The 24,235-nt window shown below is 37.1% G+C and overlaps 1 protein-coding gene across 3 annotated transcripts in view; it reads left to right on the plus strand.

Moving 5' to 3' along the window:
- Positions 1 to 24,235, plus strand: part of WDR7 (WD repeat domain 7) — a 274,767-nt gene that overhangs the window by 99,645 nt on the left and 150,887 nt on the right. For all 3 annotated transcript variants that reach the window (XM_012725890.1, XM_012725891.1, XM_004683929.2), the window contains one exon: positions 16,155 to 16,268. In XM_012725890.1, the coding sequence (XP_012581344.1) occupies positions 16,155 to 16,268 (114 nt within the window). The remainder of the gene's footprint in view (positions 1 to 16,154; positions 16,269 to 24,235) is intronic.

The raw sequence follows: 24,235 nt of genomic DNA on the forward strand, positions 1-24,235 counted from the left end.
GGGAGGGGGGAATGAGGGGTGGGGGGTGGAAGGATTCACCAGAAACAGAATGAAGATTAGAACAGGTGGACCCACCCAAAATCCACTGCTGAGGGGAGCAGCAGGGAGACGGGAGAGGTCTGCTGCGCCATGTGGGTCAGCTCCCTGGCTGGGGATCAAACGTGCCCTGCAGCAGCCATGGACAGTGTCACAGTGCTGAGCACCAACCCCTTGTGCCACCAGGGAGACCCCCTATTTTTTAATGGAAAAAATGAGGGGAGCAAATGAATCCATGTTTTTCAGACATTTTAGGTAGTGCACTTATATGAAATCTTAACCAAGAATGCCAACATACAAAACAGATTAAAAACAGATTAGGGCTCTCTCTGGTGGCGCAACGGGTTAGAGCACAGCACTGTGGACCTATCTCACTCACCGCAGCGCGAGTTCCACCTCCAGTCAGGCAGGTGACCCACAAGGTGTGGCAGACCTCACCTGACCCGCCCGCTGCTCCCCTCAACAGTGGACTTCGTCAGTCTGCTTGTTCTTCTCCCCACTCTGACTCTGGTGGATCCTTTCACTCACACCCCGCCCCCACACCTCTGGTCAGTACCCCAGTTCTCGTTTGCTTAAATAAACGAAATATATATATATATACACACAGACACACATATGTAATCATTATATATAATCATTTTATTTATATATATATATATATAATCATATATATTCATAGGTTTTTTGGAAGTTAAATCTTTGTGGTGGTTTTTTGGTGTTATTTTAATGAAAGATAGTTCATTTTTTTAATTCAGTGAAACCACCCATACCCTTTTTTCATCTTTCAGAATTCTGTCTTGCACATCAAGACCTAGTTAGCTATCTACTCCCTAAATGCCTCTTGCTTAACAAATAAGACCGCCTTCTCTTCTCTCCTCATGCGTCTGCCTCCTTTCTCCCCGCATGGAAGGACGTGTTCCAGTTTCCCTTGTACAGGACAGTTCCCCAGATTTGTTATCGTGCAGGATGACTTTCAGTTTCTATATATTCTATATGGCAAACTATGACATACATTCTTTTTACATCTCCAGCAAATGACTGTGTTCGTAACAGAAATATCTTGCACCCAGCAAGACGCTAACGGCATATTGTGTGAAATAGTTGTCTCTTGGAAGTACCCAATCAGTTTTGAATACACTGCATTACTGTTTGATACATACTTTATTATTTTGATTTAATCCACCTTTCAGATGGATTGGCCAACTGCCTGATTTTAGAACTTACTTGTTTTTATATAATTATCTAATGTGAGTATAGATTCATATATATTCAGTCATTTTTTAATGACCGTGACCCACTTGATAAACCTGTATAGTAATCACTTTTTGCCCATGTGACTTAACGAATTGTCACTGGATGAGGTTCAGTCTATTCATCTAGATATCTTTTTTTCCTGCCATGTTATAAAAAGTGTAGTGATGTTTCTGTGATGTTCTATATGGACTCAGGACATTGATTTGCATACCTTCTTAACAGACATGCTATTGGAGTTTTGAACATTTCTCACCCCGAGCATTTCCAGATTCATTAATTTAGGTTAAATACTGGCTGGGTGAATTCGCATGTAGTCTTTGTCGGTGGGCATGCAGGAGATGGCGATGAGGCACAGCTCAGTGGAAGTTTACCTTGCAGACACCTACGCAAGTCTACATGGATGAATTTCTTTGCTTTTACCTTTTTCCTTTTTGGCCTTTGTCCAAAGCTTAAATGCTTCTTGTGAAAGCAGACTTACCTGTCCTTCCTGTTATGTGCCAAGCAGCCTCAGAAACGATTGGTATAGAGCAGGGATTGGGCGAAAAGCTTGTCAACTAGGGATCATGTCGATTGATACATTAGCAAGTTTGTCCTGTGATGATCTCTGCTTTTCTTTCATTAGAGCAACAGATCTTGGTTTTTTTTAATTTACCACGCTTTCTTCATTCTTTCATTTGACTTTCAATTTCCAGGGTTTTTTTTTTTTAGATGTATTTTTTTTTTTAGTTATATGAAATACTTATATGATTCCAAAGTCAAGTAATGAAGGTGAATTATTTGTTCAGAGAAGTTTAGCTTCTCTCCTTCCTTCTGCCTGTTTCCCCCCCACACACACCCTTTCTTCAGATAATCATGTATTTTTTGTTGCCCCTCTCATCCCTATTTAATATCTTTTTTTAAAGATTTATTTATTTATGCATACAGAACTGGGGTGCAGGCCAGAGATATGGAGGGTGAGAGGATTCACCAGGGACAGAGTGGGGGGCAGAACAGGCAGATCGACGAAGTCCACTGCTGAGGGGAGCAGCAGGCGGGTCAGGACAGGTCTGCCGCGCCATGTGGTCACCTCCGGGGCAGGAGGGGATCGAACTCATGCAGAAGTGGCTTAACTTAATGCTGTGCTTTAACCCGCTGCGCCACCAGGGAGGGCCTCGATTTAATATGTTTTTAATTGTCACAAAATACACAGTAATTTAAATTTTAACTATTCCCTATTGTATAATTCGTTTCTTTTTTAAAGATTTACTTATTTATGCATACAGAACTGGGGTACAGGCCAGAGGTGCAGGTTGGGGAGAGGATTCACCAGAGACAGAGCAGGGAGCAGAACAGTCAGATCTACTGAAATATACTGAGGGGAGCAGCAGGTGAGACTAGAGAGATCTTCTACTCCATGTAAGTCACCTTTCTGTCTTCACCTCCCTGGTTGGGGATAGAACTCTAGCTGCAGTAGCTGCAGACAGCTTCATAGTGCTGTGCTTTAACCCCTTGCACCACCAGCGAGGAGCCGCCTAGTGCATAATTCAATAGTGTTAGGTTGTTGTACAACAAGCCTCCAGAACTGCTCCTGTAACATTGAAACTCCACCCATTAAATAGTCGCTCCCCAGCAACCTCCGCCCCCGCGCCCCCTGCAGCCCCTGGGATCCACCTTTCTGTTTCTGCCAGTCTGACTACTCTTAGTGCATAGTACAGGTAAAATCATACATTGTTTGTCTTCTTATGCCTGGCTTATTTCACTGAGAAGAATGTGTTCAGCACTCAGCCTTGTGTAGCAATGTCAGGACTGCCCTTCCTTTAAAGCTGAATCACATTTCATTGTGCTGCTGTGCCACATTCTGTTTGCCCATTGATCTGTCGTTGTATACTTGCATTGCTTCGACATTTTGGAAAATAAACCTGGCTATATATATCTTGAATACCTTACCTTTGTTTTGGGGGATATGTACCCAGAAGCAGAATTCCTGAATCAGATGGTAATTCTATTTTCCTTTGAGATCACTATAGGTTTTCTTATCGTTTAATACCACTTCACCCACATTGAGAGGATGCAACCCTCCAAGTATCTGCAAAAGGTCATTATAGGTACGTTGCCCTGTACATAGCTATAATGGTAATTCTGTTTCATTTGTTCAGGAACTGCCATGATCTTTTTTGCAGTAGCTGCACCATTTACATTCCTACCACATTGCAGAAGGGTTTCAGTTTCTCTGCATCCTCACCAATACTTGTTATTTTGTTATAATGATAGCAGCCAGCCATATTGATGTGTGTCCTTTGTCCATCTTAATTGGATTGTTTGTGTTTTGTTGGTGTTGTTGAATTGCAGGGCCCATTAGTATATGCTAGATATTAACCCTTTATCAGAGATATGACTTGCAAATATTTTCTCCCATTCTGCTTATTATCTTTCACTCTGTTTATGTTCTTTGATATAAAGATTTTTTAGTTTGTGGTAGAGTCCAGCTTATCTATTTTTACTTTGTTGACTGTGCTGTTGATGTCATTGCTAAGAAACCATTGTCAAATCCAATGTAAGGAAGCTTCCCCGCCCTCCGTGTTCCCCTTTAAGCATTTTAGGTCTTATATTTAGGTCTGTGAGCCATTTTGAGTTAATTTGTATATATAGTATAAGAATCAACTTCATTCTTTCAGATGGAGATGCCCAGTTTCCCCAACAACATTTATTGAAAAGCTTCTTTCTCTTGCTGTTTTTTTTTAATACAGGCAAATGCATAAATTTATTTATATAGCCCCTTCCGTAAGTGAAAATGGACTAGTTGATACATGTCTTCCCTACCTTTTCTGACTCAACATAAGCAGAAGATCATGAACTGGAAGCAACCCCAACCCTTTTTTTGGTTTTGTGGTGTTTTGTTTTGTGGGTGAACCATGTTTTAGTCATCAAGAACCTGACTGGAGTCTTGATTAGTTAATATTTTCTGTCTTACTGTATATCTCTTTGCATTTGAAATAACCAGGTGTTCCGAAACCTTCATGGACTGGCACCTTCAGTTCCTGCCACAAAGCTTGGAAAATTCTCTGCTGTTACTTCTTTGAATAAGTCCTCTAGTTCTTTTCCCTTCTCTTCACCTTCTGGAATACTAATTATTCTATAATGTTGCTTTCCTAATGGAGTTGTATGCCTCTGGAGCATTTTTTCTTTCAAACAAAAATCTTACCTTTCTGTCTTGATCCATTTGAATTATTTTTGGTTGTTATTTTTGAGCTCACTAATTCATTCCTCCATTATATCTACTCTATTTTCATAGTGTTCTACTGCACTCTTGATCTCATTTATTAAGTTCTTAGATCCTGAATCTGTTTTTTTTTTTATTACTCTTATTCATTGCTTCAATCCTTCCTTCTGTTCATTGATTTTTACCCCCCAAGCTCATTGAGTTGGCTTTGCTGCATTTTCTTCTCTGGTAGCTATTTTGAATTCTCTATCATTAGATCCCACATAATGTGTCCATAAGTTTGATTTCTGGAAAATGATCATTCTTTTTGATATCAATCATATCTTGAAATGTCATACCGTTTGAAGGAATATTCTTTTGTCTTCACACTTGGCGTGACTATTACTTTTTTCCTTTGGCTTTTTTGTTGGTCTTGCCTAATTTAATTCTATTCAGCAGCTATATAGTAATGACTTTATTTTTTTTCCCAGTAGATGGTGCTATGGATTTAGATTTTGGCCTCTGCTTGCGTTGCTGCTAGCAATTAGTGCTATCACTGTGTGTTTCCACTTGCAACCCAACAGTGGTGGGCACGCCCACTATATTCCAGTTCTGCTGATGTGTTGGCAGGAATGGGAAGATATGAACCTGATCAACCTCTGCTGCCATGCTGTTTCTCCTCTCTGGGGTCCCACACTAAGACTTGACTTCTGAGTTTCTCAATAACTGGTTTTGATAGTATGGAATGGGGTGGGGAGAGCAGCTTTTCCATGTCTTCTGAGCGCCCTCCTTATAGAACTTCCACTCTGTGCATTGTGCCTCATCTCCTGACCCATGTGTTCTGCTTCTTTGAAATTCTCTTCAGTTGAGAGTGTGAACCTTTATGCTGTTTCTGCCCTCCTCTGTCTGCAACCCTGGGTCTGGTTCAATTCAACAGATCCTCTTCACCTTGGTTTTGTTGTCTTCACTAGCCCTGATCTACCCACCTAAGACATCCAGATGTGTGAATTTCTGCAGTGTACTGACACAATGATCAGAGGAGTCTCTTTTGCTCTCTAGTTGATTGATTGATTGGATTTTAAGGGAGAGATATAAGGGAAATATGTCTTATGCTGCCCTGATGCTGATCATTTTTTTTCTGATGAGAACCTTTAATATCTACTCTTAGCAATTCAGTATTGCTAACTATAGTCACCATGCTGTACATTACATCCCTAGACTTATTTACCTTATAACTAGAATTTTATACTTTTGGTCACCTTCTGTCATTTTATTAGCTCCTTCCCTAGCATCCTGTTTCTGGCAACCACCAATCTATTGACTGTACCTGTGAGTTTGATGGGTTATTTTTTTATTATTTGTTTTGTTTTTAAAGATTCTGCATGTAGATGAGATTAATCAACATTTATTTCCTCTGCCTGGCTTATTTTATGTAGCATAATGCCTATACTGTTCAACCATGCTATTGCATATGTCAGAATTTTTTTATTTTTCACAACTGAATAGTATTCTGCTATATGTGTGTTTACACTTTCATGTACATACACTGTGTATATGTATGTAGGAGAATACACATATGTATACACACATCTCATTTTCTTTATTCATTTATTATTGATGAACACTCACTTGTTTCCATTACTTGATATTATAAATAGTACCGCTGTGAAGATGAGGGTGTATGTGTCTCTTTAAGATAATAGTTTCATTTTCTTCAGATATATACCCAGAAGTTTAATTGTTGAACTGTATGGCAATTCTATGTTTAACTTTTTGAGGAAATTTCATACCATTTTACATAGTAGTTGGATCAACTTACATTTTAGTGTTTGTTAACTAAATATTTGGGTTCTACTTTTTCATTCTTTCAGAGCTATGATTTTTGAATACTCATTAGATATACTTAAATTTATTATACTGTTGTGAACAATATTTCACATGCTGTGAAGGTTATAAAAGCTGAAAACAAAGATTTATAAGAGTTATACATAGTTTTTGTATATGTAGTATATGTATTAGCAAAGCATTAAAAATAGAGCACTTACTATCTCCAAAGTAATGTATGTTTTTATATTTTGCTTCTTTATTTACTATCATAAATAAAAAATATTTGAAAAGAGTATGTCAACCAGTCAGCTAGCATGTGAATACATGCTTATTTGTGCTGAAAGAATTAAATATATATTTTTTAAGATATGTTTTGAAACATGCTGAGGGGAATTAATTGTGGGATTGGAATGGCTGTGAACTCATGGATTCTCCAGAGAAGAGGGTAGCAGTCATTCATCTAATGACACCTCTTTTAAGTAGTGCATTTTATTATTGGTGCCTAGGTAGGAGGAGTTAATGTACTTTTGTCAACCTCAAGTTTCTTTAGGATAGCTTTCTGTGTCATTCTGTTCCCACTCCCCCAGCTACCTCCTAGGATATGCTATTTCTGGTCTCAGTGACGGTCTTATTCAGAAACATCTTGTTTTATTTATCGATTGGTTTTAAAACTGTAAGTTTACATTTCAGTTTCTCCACTATCTTAGTAATCATTGAACTCTTCATTCTTTTTATAATTTTGCAAGGTAATTCTTTAAAACCTCTGGCAAAGACAATGCACAATGGTGCAACTTTAGTTAATTAAACTTTCCGTCTCCCTTTTACTAATTGGTTAGCTATAAATAGCCTGTAAAATAAATTGTGCGGTTTAATCAGTGTAATGTAGTAGAATAATGATGTGTTTCTTCAGCTATGTTATGCTCATTCCAGTGTATGAATATTTGAATCTTCAGCAGTTTAATGCCATTTTGTCATGTTGCAAGGCAGAAGTAAATATATTTCATGTACCTGCTCACTCTGTCATATTACTCCTTTACATTCCATGTGTGAATATATATTTATATTTTCGAGAGATAATTAATGTTTCACTATTATAATGAAACCACACAATTGTCATGAAAACAAATATTTGTAGTAAATATGACATTGCAATCTTCTTGGAACGAAGTAAGTATAAAACCTTATTTTTCGTCTGTAAAAGACCTAGCACCAAGTCCTTTGCAGGCAATTAACGAGGAATGCACTTTTTTTGCTCCAGTTATTTTGGCACTCAGCTTAAGGGGCTCTTTTTATTTGACTCCAGTGTCATTTATATGTGATCCTACTTTTTAAAGCACTTCTCTATTTTCTAGTATACATTTACTCCATGCTCTTTTTTGTCTCTTGACTGCCTCAGCCTAGAGTCAACCATTTCCCCAACAAGTGCTGGTTCTCTCTAGTGATGGCATTAGAGACTGGAATTTGGTGCTAGGCATAACCCTGCTGCTGGGATCTCGCTGCTTCTAGGCCCTTTCACTGGACAGAACTGGGAAGTGTGTATGTGCATTCTAAGCCATGTATACTCACACATATGTAGTTATTTCTGCATGTCTAGCCTAAAATAGGTAAGAATGCGTTCTGATAGCTCCCATTTTAATCCACTACCAAAGGATGCAGTATAATCTTCCCCTTTACTTATTTGTAATTTCTGAGTTTGAGAAACTCAATTCTCATTATGTTTATGTTTAATAAATTCATATGTTTCATCCTTAGCAAATAACCAGTTTACTAACTAGAATATAGTATTTGTGTACAGCTTTTTTTTTTTTTTTTCCTTTCTGTTTAGCTTTATAGTAACCACTGTTTTGGCCCATTTTCCAAAATTACATTTTTTCTTTACACCATTCAATGAGGCTATTTCTGACACTTATGGTCATGTATCACTTGATAATGTTCATTCTGGATTCCCTGGCATTCTAGTTAATTCATTTTTATTTTTATAAAATTGCATGCACTAATGTGTATTCTTTAGGTATATAGGTCTTTGGGTTTTAGAAAAGCAAATAGAGTCAGGAATCTACCACGATCACACTGTGTGTGGGTCCTGTAGCACCTTGGAAATTACCCTCTGTGGCCCTTTCTAATCAATTATTCAATGTATGTTAAGAGATAAAGAGGTCAAAGTCTTTCTACTTCTCTGGGTGTATGTGTAGCTATTCAAAATTAGCATAATTGGAAATAACAGAAGTAATCATAAGATAAATCGGTTTTTTTTTTTTAAGATTTATTTATTTATGCATACAGAACTAGGGTACAGGCCAGAGGCACAGGTGTGGTGAGAGGATTCACTGGAGACAAAGTGGGGAGCAGAACAGGCAGATTAACGAAGTACACTGCTGAGGAGAGCAGGGGGCGGGTCAGGAGAGGTCTGCCACACCATGTGGGTCATCTCCGGGGTGGGGATTGAACTCGTGCTGAAGTGGCTTTAGCTTCTTAGTGTTGTGCTTTAACCTGCTGCACCACCAGGGAGGGCCCGATAAATCAGTTCTTTGAAATGTAATTATTCTAGTGTATTTGACTTCAAGTGGCTTATATATAACCAGATGTCATAAGACATCAGTAAATGTAGTTGTAAAGGGAATGAAGTGATGATTTATGATGTAGGATCCTTTAGAAAAGATAATAAATATTATCAATATGTACCATATTGAATACTGAAAGCAGTAAAGTATCTCTGAATATTGAATATTAAAGATACTGTTTTATTGTGGTAATTAATTTACAACATTATAAATGGTTGAGATGTGGAGGGATCACCCCCTTCACATGTTGTTTTCACACCACAGACACCAGCAAAATACCCACATTTGTCCACCATCGTCCCTGCACGCCCTTCTCTCTCTGTTCTTTCATCAGCTCACTCTGATACTCTCGGCTTGTATAGGTCAAACTTGCTGATTTCATAATCAGACAGCTGCTTCTCGTTACACACAATCTAAATTTCCAGAATATTCTAATAAGGACAAAGACAGTGGTAGGGCTCTTACCCTAATGTCTCAAGAACTAAAGTATAGGGATCCAGCTCATATGGTTTTGAAGTCATTGGCCTTGTTGCGATCTCCAGTTTTGAAATCTTCACATTTCTTCAGGAGAAAACATTCTAGGATACAAATCAACTTGTGTCTTATGCTTGTATTTTGTTACTGAGTCTCCCATGACCTCACCTCACATGTGAGCTTCTTGGAAGCTAAGACTGTCGTCTTTCTCTCCTTGTGTCTCTGGCCCTTGTCATGGCCTTGGTCCATGGTAGCCAGGGTGTCCCCTGGTGAAGACACTATGGGCTTTTTGTATGCTCACTGATCTTCATTGAGCCACTGACTTTGCTGTATTCATGCGCCGTGCCTGCCTGCCTCTTATTCAGCTCTGTCCCATCTTTCAGAACCAGCCGAATCTAACTTCTTTATTCTAAAGCTATTTTTTGCTTCAGTTTCCATTTCTTCAATTCTATCCCAACTAGTTGCTATTATAAAGAAGAGTGTACTTCACATACTGTATTTACTTAGGGTATCTTGTTTGTTGCCACTGGGTGGTATAACTTCTGTCTGGGTAATCTTAGTAAAAAAAAAAGAAAAGCAAAGAGAGGAAAATCCATAAGGGATTTCAGAGATGCTTTCTTATCCAGGAGAACATACTTGGTGCAGTTCTGTGATCTATAATTCTGCTTATAATTTGGGTTTCTGAATCAGCCAGCGGTTATAATTTTAACTTTGTGCTTTAGTACAGTAGTGTCAAGATAGATTTGCCTTTGTTTCTCAACATATTGTAGGTTGCACAATAAATCTTTCTTTTATTGTGTCTTCTGAAACCAAAATTGGTGTCGAGTCAGCTCATAGCCTGCAAATCAAACAGAAATCTTTGAAAAAGTGCATGCAATGAATTAAAAGTATTAGGTGTGATTTTTGCCATGGATCATTTTCAGGTTCTTATTGGGAAAGTAGAATAATAAAAGCTTTATACTCCCATGTTCATAGTCTATGGGTATAGTATACTTCATAAACATGCCTTCTTTTACTTGTGTAATTTTCAGCTTTTCTCTTGTTGCTTTCAGAATTATTTCATTGTATGAAAGAGCAATTTTCTATATAAAATGCTAACTAGGAAAAATAGATTTCATTTCTTTAAAAATAAAGACTAAAACTCATGTTACCAATTGACTGTTCTATTTGTATTCACACTTGAAGACATTTTGCTTATTTTTTAACAGTTTTTTACATTTCTCTAGTTGCTTTATGGCCTTTAATAAATGGATTTGTTTCAGAGAAATTGAAATGCTCCTAATCAGACTAAAAATCCTCAGCATTTCTTGCAGGAAGACTTTCTCCTAGACACCTCTACTCTTATATTTTATATTTTTGTGATGTTATGGGAGGAAAAGTGGATACTGTGTCTTTAATGGAAAGCAAAAGGTTATCTTTCTCTGGCCTTTGTGTGTATGTGCTGATGTGGATGTAGGCAGCCAGACAGGCAATGTGTGCAGAGAGACTAGGGAACCGGCTGCGGATCGATACAAGTGGTGTGAAGTGAATTAATGTGAGGCAGGCCGTCTGTCTGTCACAGGCATTGCGGGAATGTGGGGGAGCGCGGTCAGTTGCTGCAGAGATCTGCTTCCAATAAATTCAAGCCTACTGCCTGAAATAAACTCTAGATTCGCACATCTCCCTTCCTGATTGGGAAATTTTACTTTATTCAGAGTAAATATCCATATCAAGTTATTGCCTCTCTTGTTTTTTAATTGGATCACTGGAAAGCCACAGTTGTGAGAAACTGATGAAATAAACATACCCGCTATTCTGTTCGCTCCATTTTTAAAATCTCAGTGGATAGCTGTATTACTATGGGAATGAGCACATAATTTGTGCTAATATTTATAAATTTTTCTGGTGGGGCTTTTCTTTCAGAGTCCTAACAGTCTTGTATATCGCTACCAGCTAATCATCCGTAAAGTAAATTATAATGATCTGCAATGGCTTTGCATTATAATGTTACACGGTGTTTAAAATTTTCCTCTGTTACAATTTCATATTTTATCTTTGATTATTAACTTTATCACATGCCACTGCAGTCTTCTCAGTTCGTATGATTTATTACTATTCAGATATTACTAGCCAGTAAGAAAAAAAATGCTCCTACAGGTAATGGATATGCTTTTGACAGATAATTTTTCGAATGATGTACTTGGTTTTATTGGTAAGAGAGACAAGTGCAGTTTGAGCCCATCCATTTTGAAAACTGTACTCCTGTATTTACATTTTTAAAATGCTTTTCTAAGTAATTAAAAATATTTATACAGAAATCGTTTATATATATATAGACCGCTTGCCATGAATAGTGATTGGCGTGTTCAGAAGTCTAGACGCCTTGGAGAGCTCATAATAGGTTTCCCGTCTTCTATTTCCTACCTGTGTTGCCAGCCAAAGCCCTCCCCCTCCCTTTCACTGTCTTAGCCAAACTTACTCTGACCGCATTTTTGCTTCATTTCATGCATTGCCTTTTCCTGCTGGTACACAGTGTACAGCCCATGTAAAGGTACCTGCTGTCTGGCATACTGGATGCTTATTTTTTGATTTTGTAAACTTTGGATTCAGGATCTAATTGGTTTAGCTGTCGTATCTTTCCATTCATTTTTTTCCATCTCTTTTTTATTGTATTTCTTTATTATCTTTATTGCTTTATAATCTCTTTATTGTACCTCTTCATTGTGTGTCTTTCCTAAAGTACACACTGTTATTTTCTTGCATATTGAAATCGCATGTTTTGCCACATAAATTTGAAGATATTAGTTTTATTCAGGATGAATTTGTTGAACTTTTCTGAGATACTCATTACTGTCAAATATTTGAGGACACTCAAGATGTAAATAAGTCTTAGATTTTAGAGCATAGTTTGAGACCCAAGCTCATTTACACCTAATACCTAAGAAAATTGTTAAGTAGCCCCATATTATTAATTGACATTTACAGTCTTGATAATCAAATATGCCAGAAACTGATGATTCTGTGCTAGCCTGCTCTCTGTAGATATTTCCTTTTATTTTTCAATCTCAATAAGATTTCACCATTTGATTGATAGTGGATTACGTTTAAGTTTTTTTCCTCCTTCAAAAAGTTTACTATTTTATATGAGGGAAAAAGTAAAATATTTCTTTCTGACCTTTGTGTTTCGTTGAAAATATCATTGCATTCTGGCATAATCTTCAGTTTTCTTTAGTGACATAAGATGGTACCTCCTACTATATCTGTTGTTAAAGGTGGGTTTATTGAGGTTGACATGTAGTTGACATATAGTAAAATGCACTCTTGTTGCTATACAATTCTATGAGTTCTAATCAAACGTGGATAGTCATATACATACTCCCATAACCAAACTGTAGATTATTTTTATTTTTCTAAGATATTTGCTCCTACTGCTTTGTAGTGAACCCAGTCACCACGCAGTTAGTCTCTGGCAACTGTTGATTTGATTTCTGTCCTAAAATTATGCCTTTTACAGAATATCTGTTATAATGTCTACTATCATAAGATAGTAGTATAACATGTAGCTAACTGTTTTAAAAAGATAAGTGATGCCTGGGAATTTTAAAAAATGTTTTTTCCTCCTTTTGCAGATAATGATTAGCATGCTTAGAAGGATTAAATAATGTTTCTTGTAGTAATATGTCGCCCCATTCTCAGTATCTCTTATCTTTTATATCTTCCAGCAAAGGCAAGAATCAGACATATTTTATTGCCATTCCAGTGCCCACCTCAGCTGAATTTAGGCTGTCTATCTTATCATAAAAATAAGTGAAACACATATATATTGATTCAAATTAATTTTTTTATTAACTGGCACAAAATAACCCAGAAATTTTGATGCTAAGGATAACAGAATGAAATAAGATCAAACTCAAATATATGTTTAATTTTTTTTGAAAATGGAAAGGAACATTCTTTCTTGCCAACCCAAGACAATATTCATGGTGAATTTTGTTTTATTACATACATGTTTTCTGTAGCCCTATTTCCCCCTTTCTCCTTCAGCTGTGTGGCTGTATTTGTGTCAGGAAAGTGCACAGCAGTGGCATGGTCTAGGCATGAGTGATTTTGGACATTAGAAAAGCAAACTTTTTTTTTTTAAGATTTATTTATTTATGCATACAGAACTGGGGTACAGGCCAGAGGTGCAGGAGTGGTGAAAGGTTTCACCTGAGACAGAGTGGGGAGTAGAACAGCAGATCTACAAAGTATACTGCTGAGGGGAGCAGCGGGTGGGTCAGGAGAGGTCTGCTACGCCATGTGGGTCACCTCCGGGGCAGGAATCGAACTCATGCGGAAGTGGCTTTAGCTTCTCAGTGCTGCGCTTTAACCTGCTGCGCCACCAGGGAAGCCCAGAAAAGCAAACTTTTAAAAACAGCTTTATTGAAATAATTCACATGCCATTAAACTCACCCTTGAAAGTGTGTAATTTATAGAGTTGTGCAACAGCACCACAGTCATTTCAGAATCTTTTCTTCACCCTAAAAGGAAACTGTGCCCATTACCATCACTCTCCATTCCTCCAGGTGGACTTTCTGTGTCTACAGATTTGCCTGTATGAGACGTCTCATGTACATGGAATCAATCAGTATGTAGTGTTTTGTGACTTTTACTTAATATGTTGTTTCCTTGTATTATGTGTGCATATTACTATGCATTCATCAATAAAATGTGATTTGTTACTATAGTCAAGTATTCATCCATTGATAGGTATTTGGTTTGTTTACCCTCTGGCTTTCATGAATGATATTCTGGACATCCACTACAGTCTGTTCCCTGTGAATGCATTGCCTGGGTCACATGGTAACTCTGTTTAATCTTTTGAACAGCTGCCAGACTATTTACTGCTGGGTCCTGTGAGTCCTGTATGTAGTTTAGTTAACAGTCCCTGATTGGATAGGTGATTTGTAAATCTTTTTTCCTAGTCTGTAGCTTCTCATCTTTTTAACAGGGTCTTCAGCAGAGCAAACATTTAATATCGATGAAGCTGATTTTACCAATATTTCTTTTTATGGATTGAGCTTTGATACCAAGTCTACCATTAGATTTCAATGATTTTCTACTACTTGGCTAAGTTGAGTAGGGATAATTTGGTATAGTTGAATAGGGATAATTTGCTTCATCCACTTTAAACTATGTTTTCTTTTCTTGCTTTATTGCACTGGCTAAAAATCAAAGATTATTTCATATTAGTAAATAAAGAGATCTCTGAAATCTCTCAGACTTATTTCTTGCCTATACTTAATAAATAATTATAAAAATTATTTCCACTACTTCCACTACTACTTAATGACTGATTAAATGAGATAAATTAAAGGGATTTATGAACCCAGTACAATATAAATACTAGTCATTAATCATTGAATCCCTTAATTTTATGAGTGGAAAGTACTAATAAATGACTGTTAACTAACTAAACTATTCGCTATGTCCCCGATCTTTTTACTCTGATCATTTTTATAATTATTTATTAAGTATAGGAAAGGAATAAGTCTGAGAGATTTCAGAGATCTCTTTATTTACTAATATGAAATAATCTTTGATTTTATATTTGAGCAGGAAGATTTTTAATTTAGAACTATTTTCTATTAACCCCTTACTTTATTTAAAATTTTTATCTTGATAATGCAAAAACCAAAATGATACTGCTAAGGAAGATTTTCTTACCAGGTATTTCATCAGGGTCCAGTGATTTAGCACTGTCTTTTTTTTTTTCTTTTGAGAAATTCTGAATGAAGTGATGATACTAAAATGGTGTGTTCCTCCTCCCCAAATTTATATAATCAGGTTTTGGATCTGCCTATTGGTAGGTCTAGTTCTACATCATTCATTGTGGTTAAAGACTTAGATTCTTTTTGTTTTGTTCCCCTTTTAAACTTGAGACAGCATGGTTGAATTGCACATTAAAATGTTTAAGACATCTCAGAAGAAAAAAAAATTTTTTGACTATTTGTAGCTTCTGGGTTTTAAAATATTTTAATAGCTACTATGACTGCAGTTATTAAGGTAATTATTAGCAAGTTTTGACTACAAGATTTAACTCCTGACTTCCTGTACTGAGATTTGTATACAGTGGATAACCAATAAAGTTGATACCCATATGAAAAATAATGATTAAACCTACTATCCATTTCCAAGTTAGAAATGATATAATAGATGCAAAATGTAGCATCAAGGATTGGACGATAGTTAAAGAAAACATATTTGTAAAAACTGCCAAGGTCTCAGAACAGAGCTATTGGCCCCTTGATTTATTCATCTGTACACATTCAGTTAGTTCCTTTCACTGTGACAGTGACCTGGCCTTTCATGTCATCCCTCAATAGACAGAGGTTTCCTGCTCTCTTTGGTCAACATTTCAGGGCTCTCACACAGACAAGAGCACAGTCCCTCTTAGTTACCTGCCTTCCAGCCTCCAAGTGATAAGCAAACTAATATTAAAGAGAAAAAACTTTTAAAATAGCTCCTCATTTTCTAGTTGTTTATCTTCCTTGTAGCCCAATTAAGTCTACATCCGCTAAAGGAACTATAGCCAAAACAGCAAAAGAAATTGAGATACTTTATCTGCTTCTCCAGGTCTTAATTTTAAAAGGAAATGTAAGTGTACACATGTATAGATACATACATGTAAAGAAACAGAGCAATATGAATGTTTCACTCATTAATTTGTCCCTTCCTAATTTTGGTGAATATATTGTATTTTTTTTTAATATGCTGCATTTATTTGCAAGTAAATGCAAAAGCTTTATGAGCTTTGGTCTGTCTTTCAGTTTTTCTAAACTAACCCTTTTGACTGTTTGTTTTAGCTGGAGTTTCAGCAGAAGCCATGCAGACTATCAGCACTGCTCCAGAGACCTCGGGGCCAGAAGCCAAAATCCAGGAGGAAGAGCACGACCTTGTCGATGATGACATCACAGCTGGTAAGTGTGCCCATCGTGAGCACAATCTGGATGAGCTTTGTCCAAAATTGGGGACGTGCTTTTAGGTCATGTATAGTGGAGCCAAGATGAGATGTTGATTGACAGAATGGAAACTGGGGTTCATGGAGTGCTCGCTTTGATGAGAGTCTCTAGTAGTATGCTTTTTGATCTTGAGTGTAAAGAAGTGGCATTGTTTGTTTGGTCCTGGTTTTGTTCGTTGTTGCTATAATCATGAATCTTCTGGTTGTGCATTTGTTTTTCTAGAGACCTTTGAATTCAAATGTTGGTATTATGGCTAATGCATTGGCACATGTAGAGGAGCATGCTTATGTTATGGAGGGTTTTGTAATTGCAAAGCAAACTGAAGGGAAGTGATGTTGTAATAGCAATGCCTGAAATAACAGGCTGCAGAAGGAAACTTATAGGTAGTCTTTGTACCTGTACTGTAGAAAATAAGGCTGCTTTTCAGACTTCTTTACGTGGTTAGTTAGTGGACATTCTTATCTGCATGATTTATCATATGGCCGGGCATTATATAAAGCTTAAGTTTAAGGACATACCACGTACTCAATTTGTGTTCAGCCTATCTTTTTATAAACTTAAGGCGTTTTCAGTTACTGCAAAGCCTTCCATAACAAGTGAATCCATCGCAGTTTCTTTCAAAATAAAGGATAAAAACCAGCTGCTGATAAAAATGATAAATTCTTTGTTTTAGCATTGATGGTTAAAATGTAATATCTGCATATGTAAGTCTATATCAACAAATACAATTATTAGTAGTAGTAATGGTTGAAAAAAAGCATACCCAGAATTAACAGGAAAAGTGTTTTATGACAGTAAAATTTTTAACAAAAATTAAAGGTAGAAAACATGAAAGGGGATTTTTTTTATCTTTTAAAGCCATGTAAGCTCTGTGACGTACAAACACCTGAACACCTTTAAAATTTCTTCAAGGAAAACAGTCAAGGGATCCTAACGTTCTCCCATGAAAATTTACAAATTGTGTATTTAAAAAACCTCTAAACCTTAGCTGACTAAGTTGGGGACCATCTAGTTTTCAGGAAAATGAGGTGATGGTGGTACTTCTACTTGTTAGCCTTTAATTCTTCTTAAAGTGTTCATTGGTTTAAAAATTCATTCAATTTAAATATAAATCATCTCATAAAACTCCAACTTTTTCTTTCAGTACCTACTAAAGGATATCCATTTGTAGATTTTATGACTAGTTTTCCTAATTCAATTTCATTGCCTCTTCTATGCTGTTATAGATATTTTTTGTTATGTTTTCATTCCCAGCAAAGTTAAAGGTCTTCTAGTCTATAAAAGTAGTGGTTTATTCATTGAGAAAATAAGTTTCCTTGACAATAGTAGAATAACTCAATTTGTATCCTGAAATAAAAGCTGAATTTTTGAGAACTCAAGTTAGTCTTATTAAATTAGTGCATTCAAATTACCAAAGTCATGAGAAAGCATTAAGACACATGCCTGTGCTTTAATTTTGTCATTAAAAAAAAAAAATCAAGGAGCAAAAAAGGAAAATTTTAGTTTAGAGGGTCAATTACTATCACACAGACTGTATTATAACCGGTAAGTTCATTTAAACATGTGTGGCAAATGGCTTTTATCAATTGATTTATTCATTTCATGCTATGGTACTAGAGGCAAGAATGTTCAATACCCAAAGAATTTAAATAACTAAAAAAGGCTTCCTTAACACGTTGTCAGAGCAACTGGCTTGCTGCAGCCTGCAGATCGTTTAGGTTACCTTTAGATTCTGTGACTTGATTAAGATGTGGTATAGATTTTTGTGAGGGTTTAGAAGAAAATCATATTTCTTTTTATTGACTAGAATCCTATATAAATTTCATTATGAAAAATATGGTAGATGCATGGGAGAAACCTGATTCAAGCACAATAATCTTATTTTGGGATGACCAGCATTGTAAAGTACAAGTGTCCAGCATAGCTATTAGTCTGAACAGTGGTTCATTTTTATACAGGTGTTTAAAGAGAATCTCTCTAGTAATGTCTCCTGATAAAATACAGATTCTATTATGATAGTAGTATGTAGCTATACTTTGAGTGATTTGTGTGTGTGTATAGAAGGTATGGCTGGGTTCGTCTGTAGAGTTGTCTTTTATTTTTGTAGCAATCTGGAACTTAATTCTTCAATTCACTTAATTAAATGACCTGACCAAGATAGCAATTAAAACAGCAAGTATAATGTAGAGCTTCAACTATACTCAGAGTAACAATTTTGAAATTTTCCTTTTGGGTGAGAATGATCGAGGCTCAAATAGTCTCTGAGCCGACCAGGTTTGGTGAGTGTTTGCCTTATAAAAAGTAAAGGAGTATGGATAAAGCTGTCTCAGTGTTGGCGATGATCAATTGGAACTAATTAAATTTATTTGAAATGAGGAGGCTTAACTGGAAGAGAACAGCTGGAAAAACTGGGAAGAAAAAAATTGAGTCTTGATTGAGACAATTTAAACCTTCACCCTGTCATTTAAAAAATATGCCGCAGCTTCTTGCTAGATCTCTCTTTTTAAAGCTAATATCTATTGATCGGCTCTGCAGAGTAACCAGTGTGCTGTGGTCAACACAGACTCGGCTTTACTTCACGTTGTCTCTTAAGGTTCACCAAGTTCTTTGCTTTAGCCACATGTCTTAAATTACACCTCCAAGCCATATTGGGTATTTATTTTTTTGCAGATTAATGTTGTTTTTAGGTAGGAAAGATATTAAAATCCAGTCCACTTTTTTTTATGTATATAAGTGGCAAATGTACTTTCTTTTTCAATGGAGTTATTTTATGTTTTGCAGTACTCTGTATTTAAAATCTGTTTTAACAACAGTAGTGGTATTTTTCTTTAAAGTAAAATGAAAGACATTGCTGGCTTCTAGATATTAATTTTAGAGCTACATGAGTATTACCCTGTACATTACTTCTGTATGTATATTTTTAATTTTTAGTTTTATAATGAAATGGTTCTGTAGCTATATAATCAATATCTGTAAATAGAGACAAATACTGCATGATTTCACTGGTGGATTATAGAAAAACAAAACAAAGGGGCTGACACAAATAAGCCAAAAAAAACCTAGAAACATGACTGTAGAATGAAGGCTGCTAAAGGGGTGGGGAGCACCCCAGTGATTTAGGGAGATGGTGTATGGGTGCTTCGGTGGTGGGTTTGGTGTGATGACGAGTCTCTGAGGAGGTGTGAGCCTATTCCCTTAGGTCATATATATTGCTATAAATATATGTTACCTCAATAGAAAATAAAGGTGAAAAAAGGAGATAAAAAATGTGTTCTTATATTCATTATGATATTAACAGATCGTAATTATGGTAATGGAATTATATTAACAGACTAAGTCTCACTAAAGACAGACATACACAGAAAAAAATTAGATATAATCTGTTTTCTATTCTTCTGAGGGTTATACTGCAGTGTCCTACCGCTTGTTCAATATAGCAAGGACTCAAATTGACCGCATAGCCGTGATAAAGGGTCAAGAGTCCTGACATTGTCAAAAAGAAACAGCTTGATACTGGATCCACAGCACAGTTGACAGATTCAACAGCTTACAACACTAGCAGCAGTGATGTATGAATCTTGGATGGTTGTGTTGCTGGTGTTGGATTTTTTTTTTTTTTTAAGAATACAAAAAAAAATTTAAGTTGAGAACTCATATGGAAAAAAGAAAAAAAATATGAAAGGGTAAGAGAAATTGACGTGATTATCAACTGACAGCTTACTATGTGCAAAACACTTAACACTTGACTCTTGCAGCATTTCTTTGGAGTGGATACTAGTATATTTCAGGATGGATAGATGAGGAAACAAGCCCAGAGAGGTCACTTTTATAGGGTCACATACTTTACAAGTGATGAATCTGGGGCTGGATATGCGTAGTGCCTGTCTCCCAAGCGGACATGTGGTCAGATGCACCACCCCCATGCTGCTCACTTTTTAAATTCCCTGGACTTGGGCACATTTTCATTTTCTTCTGAAATGTGAGATGACATCACAGTCTACCTTTATTGCCTGTGATAGCAGGCAGAAGCTTAGTACTTGCAAGCTATCTCATTGAAAATGCAAGCCTGTTATTCTAAATTTGGACCTAGAGAGTATTTCCTTTATGAAAAAAATCACATATTCTTTAAATTTTCACTATCATGGAGGGCTACTTTAAGACTGTAAGTACAGTGTTCATTATTAAGCAAGTATTACATGCTTGTAACATGGTGTGTTCATTGTTCTCTCTAGCTTCGTGAAGTCATCAGTGTGAAAGTGACACCTTAACATATATTCAAACACTGAAATCAACATGCTAGTGTATTAAGTTAGAATTGAAAAGGATGTGTAGTCTGAAACTAAATATTGATCTGTGCATTTTACCTTTCACTAAAGGTCCTCTTCATAAAATGTTTATGTTTGTTTTGACTGAAAGGTAGGAAATTCACCCTGTTAAAGTACAAATGCATTTAGAGGACAAACTTTGAGGCATTATGTCTTTAGAAATCCATGTACTCTCTTTAGCAGAGAATCAGAGGCCAGCGTGAGACTTTTTACATCACCCCCATCCTCTGTCCTTCTGTAATTTTTTTTTTTAAAGATTTATCCATTTATTCACACAGAACTGGGGTACAGGCCAGAGATGCGGAGGGTGAGAGGATTCACCAGAGACAGAGCGGGGAGCAGAACAGGCAGATCGACGAAGTACACTGCTGAGGGGAGCAGCGGGCGGGTCAGGAGAGGTCTGCCTCGCCATGTGGATCTCCTCCAGGGCAGGCGGGGATCGAACTTATGCAGAAGTGGCTTAAGCCTCTCAGTGCTGCGCTTTAGCCCGCTGCGCCACCAGGAAGGGCCCGCTTCTGTAATTTTTAATTAGCAGCCTAAAAAGTAGTCCGAGCTCTATGTATGTTTTAAATCATTTGTTGTAAAATACCGCTACCCCTGCTTTTGACTTCAGAATGGGATCTACCATAAGTATTAGTTACTACATTATGGTTTGGGATAGTTATAAATCACTAAAGATATTTTTGTTTACTGTGCAGTTCTCATGAAAACAGATACTAAGAAAAGTATAAATGTGAATTTCAGTTTTCTGAATAAAATGTCATTTCAAATTTACCTTTATTTTTTTAAATATGGATAAAGAAAATGTAAAAATGTTTTTTCTCTTGAACACTGAACTCTTGTTCAGTGTTTGATTCAACTTTTGTTGTATGTTGACATGAATGTTAAAATACAGTAAAAAATGATAGCTATTCATTTTATTTAGATACATCCTTCCTTTGGGTGATTTACTTTCCCTTTTCTTTGCCTTAACTACTACTACATGTTAATGACTATCAAATATAGGCTCTTCTTTTAGCTCTAGTTCTCTCAAATTGATGTCTTTCTGCCAGAATTCTTTAGATGCTGTGTCCTAAATCACTGTCATTAATTCCTAACACTCATCTCCTTTTATATTTATATCTCATTTAACACCATCATTAACCCCCAAAGTCCCAAACTAGAAACCCAGGAATCATCCTGACTGTCCACTTTCCAACAGTGTCCTCATTGAGTTGGTGTGGTGCCAGTTCTTGTAAATATAGCTCTTAAATGTCTCCCGATGATTCTCTTCTTCTCCATTTCCACCGAGAACACCTACGTCTAGACATTTTATTTACTTTGGATTCTCCTGCAGTGTATCTCTGTCACCACTTCAATGCTCCGCTCCAGTTCCTGTCTTCCATTACCCTAGAGTTCAGAAGCCAGTTCATCCCCCACTTCACTCCTGTTAACTGCTGGTTACTGGCTTTCCACTGATTACAACATAAGCCAGAACACCTCAGCAGGACCTCGAGGGCCCTTTGGATGGGCCTCCTCATGTAGCTTCATGGGCTCACACAGCAACGCTGAACTTTGCTTCCCAGAGAGCCCTGCCCTTACCTGATTCATCCTTTGTGAGTGCCTCTCCACCTCCCCCTCTCACACGGGCACTGAGGGAACCCTTCAAACCCAGCTTGAATGTCCGTTTCCCAAAGCCCCTCTGGGCCCCTCATGGAAGGTCTCCCCCTTCATTGCATGCACCTCTGCTGCCACACTCTGTGGTGTTGCTAAGTGACTGTGTCACTCACCACGTACAAATACCTCTTTGTATTTCTGGCTTTGGAATAGAACCTTGTCCCAGTGCATCTCCTCAAGAAATACTTATTGAGCAGATGATAAAATTAGGAAATCCATCAGATAAAATAGCACTCCCTGTGTACTTATATGCTTACATCCATATGTAATTAGAGATGCAAATTATGTATCTGTATTTTCACATAATTGTGCTTATGTCTGTTACTTGCACATACCTGTAATACATAGAATAGAAAACTTTCGATGCCTTTATAGCATTTGCTTTCCCCATTTCTGTGGGTGGCTCGGTGGGTCTTTGTAACAGATTAATGAGGGAATATAGACATTTTCACATAAGCTTTCTCTTGACATTGTGAAAATGAGACTTGAAACCTATGTAAGAGTATAATTAACTTTGCTGCATTAGCCACTGCTGAGTCCCTGTTAAGTTTGTCTTTTTTAGGAAAGGATCATCATCTTTTAAAAGAAAGAAGATGAGCAAAGCAGACTTGGATGAGTGTGTTTGCCAGCTGAAGTCTGTTGTGCTAAATGTGAGGGTGGAGAGTGGGGTATGCTGCTGAGACTTGGCAGGTGGGGTGGTCTGGAACAGCTCCCCGAGAGCCCATCCCCGTATTTTTTCCACATTGGCCAGACAGTGATGATGTGTGTAGGCGCAATGGTTCTAGATTCTTGTGAGACTTTGGGTCTCTGTTTGGCCGTTCTCTCTCTAGTCACGCTCCCCTTCCCTCTGTGAGTGTCTCTGGTTGCCCTGCTGCCTCATCTCTAGGTGCTGTCAATGAAACCCCAAATCCCTGTGGTTTTCCTGAAACTTCAGATGTCATTGCAGTTGTTATTCAAGAGATTCCTGGGGGACTTGATGGTCTACTGCAGAGAGTCAAGGTGGCCTGATTGGTGGGGAGTCTGGGGAACTTTGGATCACTCATGGAGGGGGAGAAATGCAGAGTTTTTCTGGGAGGACTGACATTTAAACACACCCCAAAGAATGGGTAGAATCCTGTTGGGTAACTGTGCACGGTGGTATTTTCGGCACATTCCTGTGGGTGTCTGCAGTTATTAGCACTCAGAAAAAACTTTTTTTTGTATCAGCCGAAAATTCGAGCCGGACACCTCTATTTAATGTTGTTCAAGCTTATGTTGAAAGACTTGGCCTGGAGTCATTTGCCTAAGAAAAAGCGCAAAAGAAAAAGGCAAGAGCAATAAAAAAGGTTGGGGAATAATTATTATTTGAATATCCCATTTCTCTTTACATTTTTTAAAGATTTTTATGAGTCAGAAATCTACTTAAAGTGAATGCATTTCAACCAATAATGTGTTTGTTCATTTAAATGAATTGAATGTCATTCAGTTTGAGGTGCTATAATAAATACCTTTCATCAGCTGTTACATTTGCTCTGTATCTTTCCTAATGTTAACTTCTAATAATAGTAAGTTTTGTTCTTTAAATATGCATAAAGGCAGTTTGCACATGTTACTTCTACAAGGGCTTGGTCAAATAAATAGTAATCAACTTCACCTGAGCAAACACATTTACAGATCAGAGACCTAATAGTCACCCTGATAACTCCCTAGCATTTATTGAGTCCTAATATGGATCAGACTATGCTCTAGACTCATTTTAATTCTCACAGTTACTCATTGTCATACTCCTAACTTTGCTTCCATTTTATGGGAGAGAAAAGTGGGGCCCAGAAGGCTTAAGTCTCCCCACAGAAGCCCCACAGAAAGGAAGGGGCAGTAAGGATGAGGGTCCAGACCACCCACCCTGGAGTCTGTGCTCATCAGTGGAAGTAGTCTGTTTGAAACAAGGTCAAAAAATCTTAGAAA

This window comes from Condylura cristata, unplaced genomic scaffold (assembly GCF_000260355.1).
Source record: "Condylura cristata isolate star-nosed mole 26May11 unplaced genomic scaffold, ConCri1.0 scaffold00016, whole genome shotgun sequence".
NCBI lineage: Eukaryota > Metazoa > Chordata > Mammalia > Eulipotyphla > Talpidae > Condylura > Condylura cristata.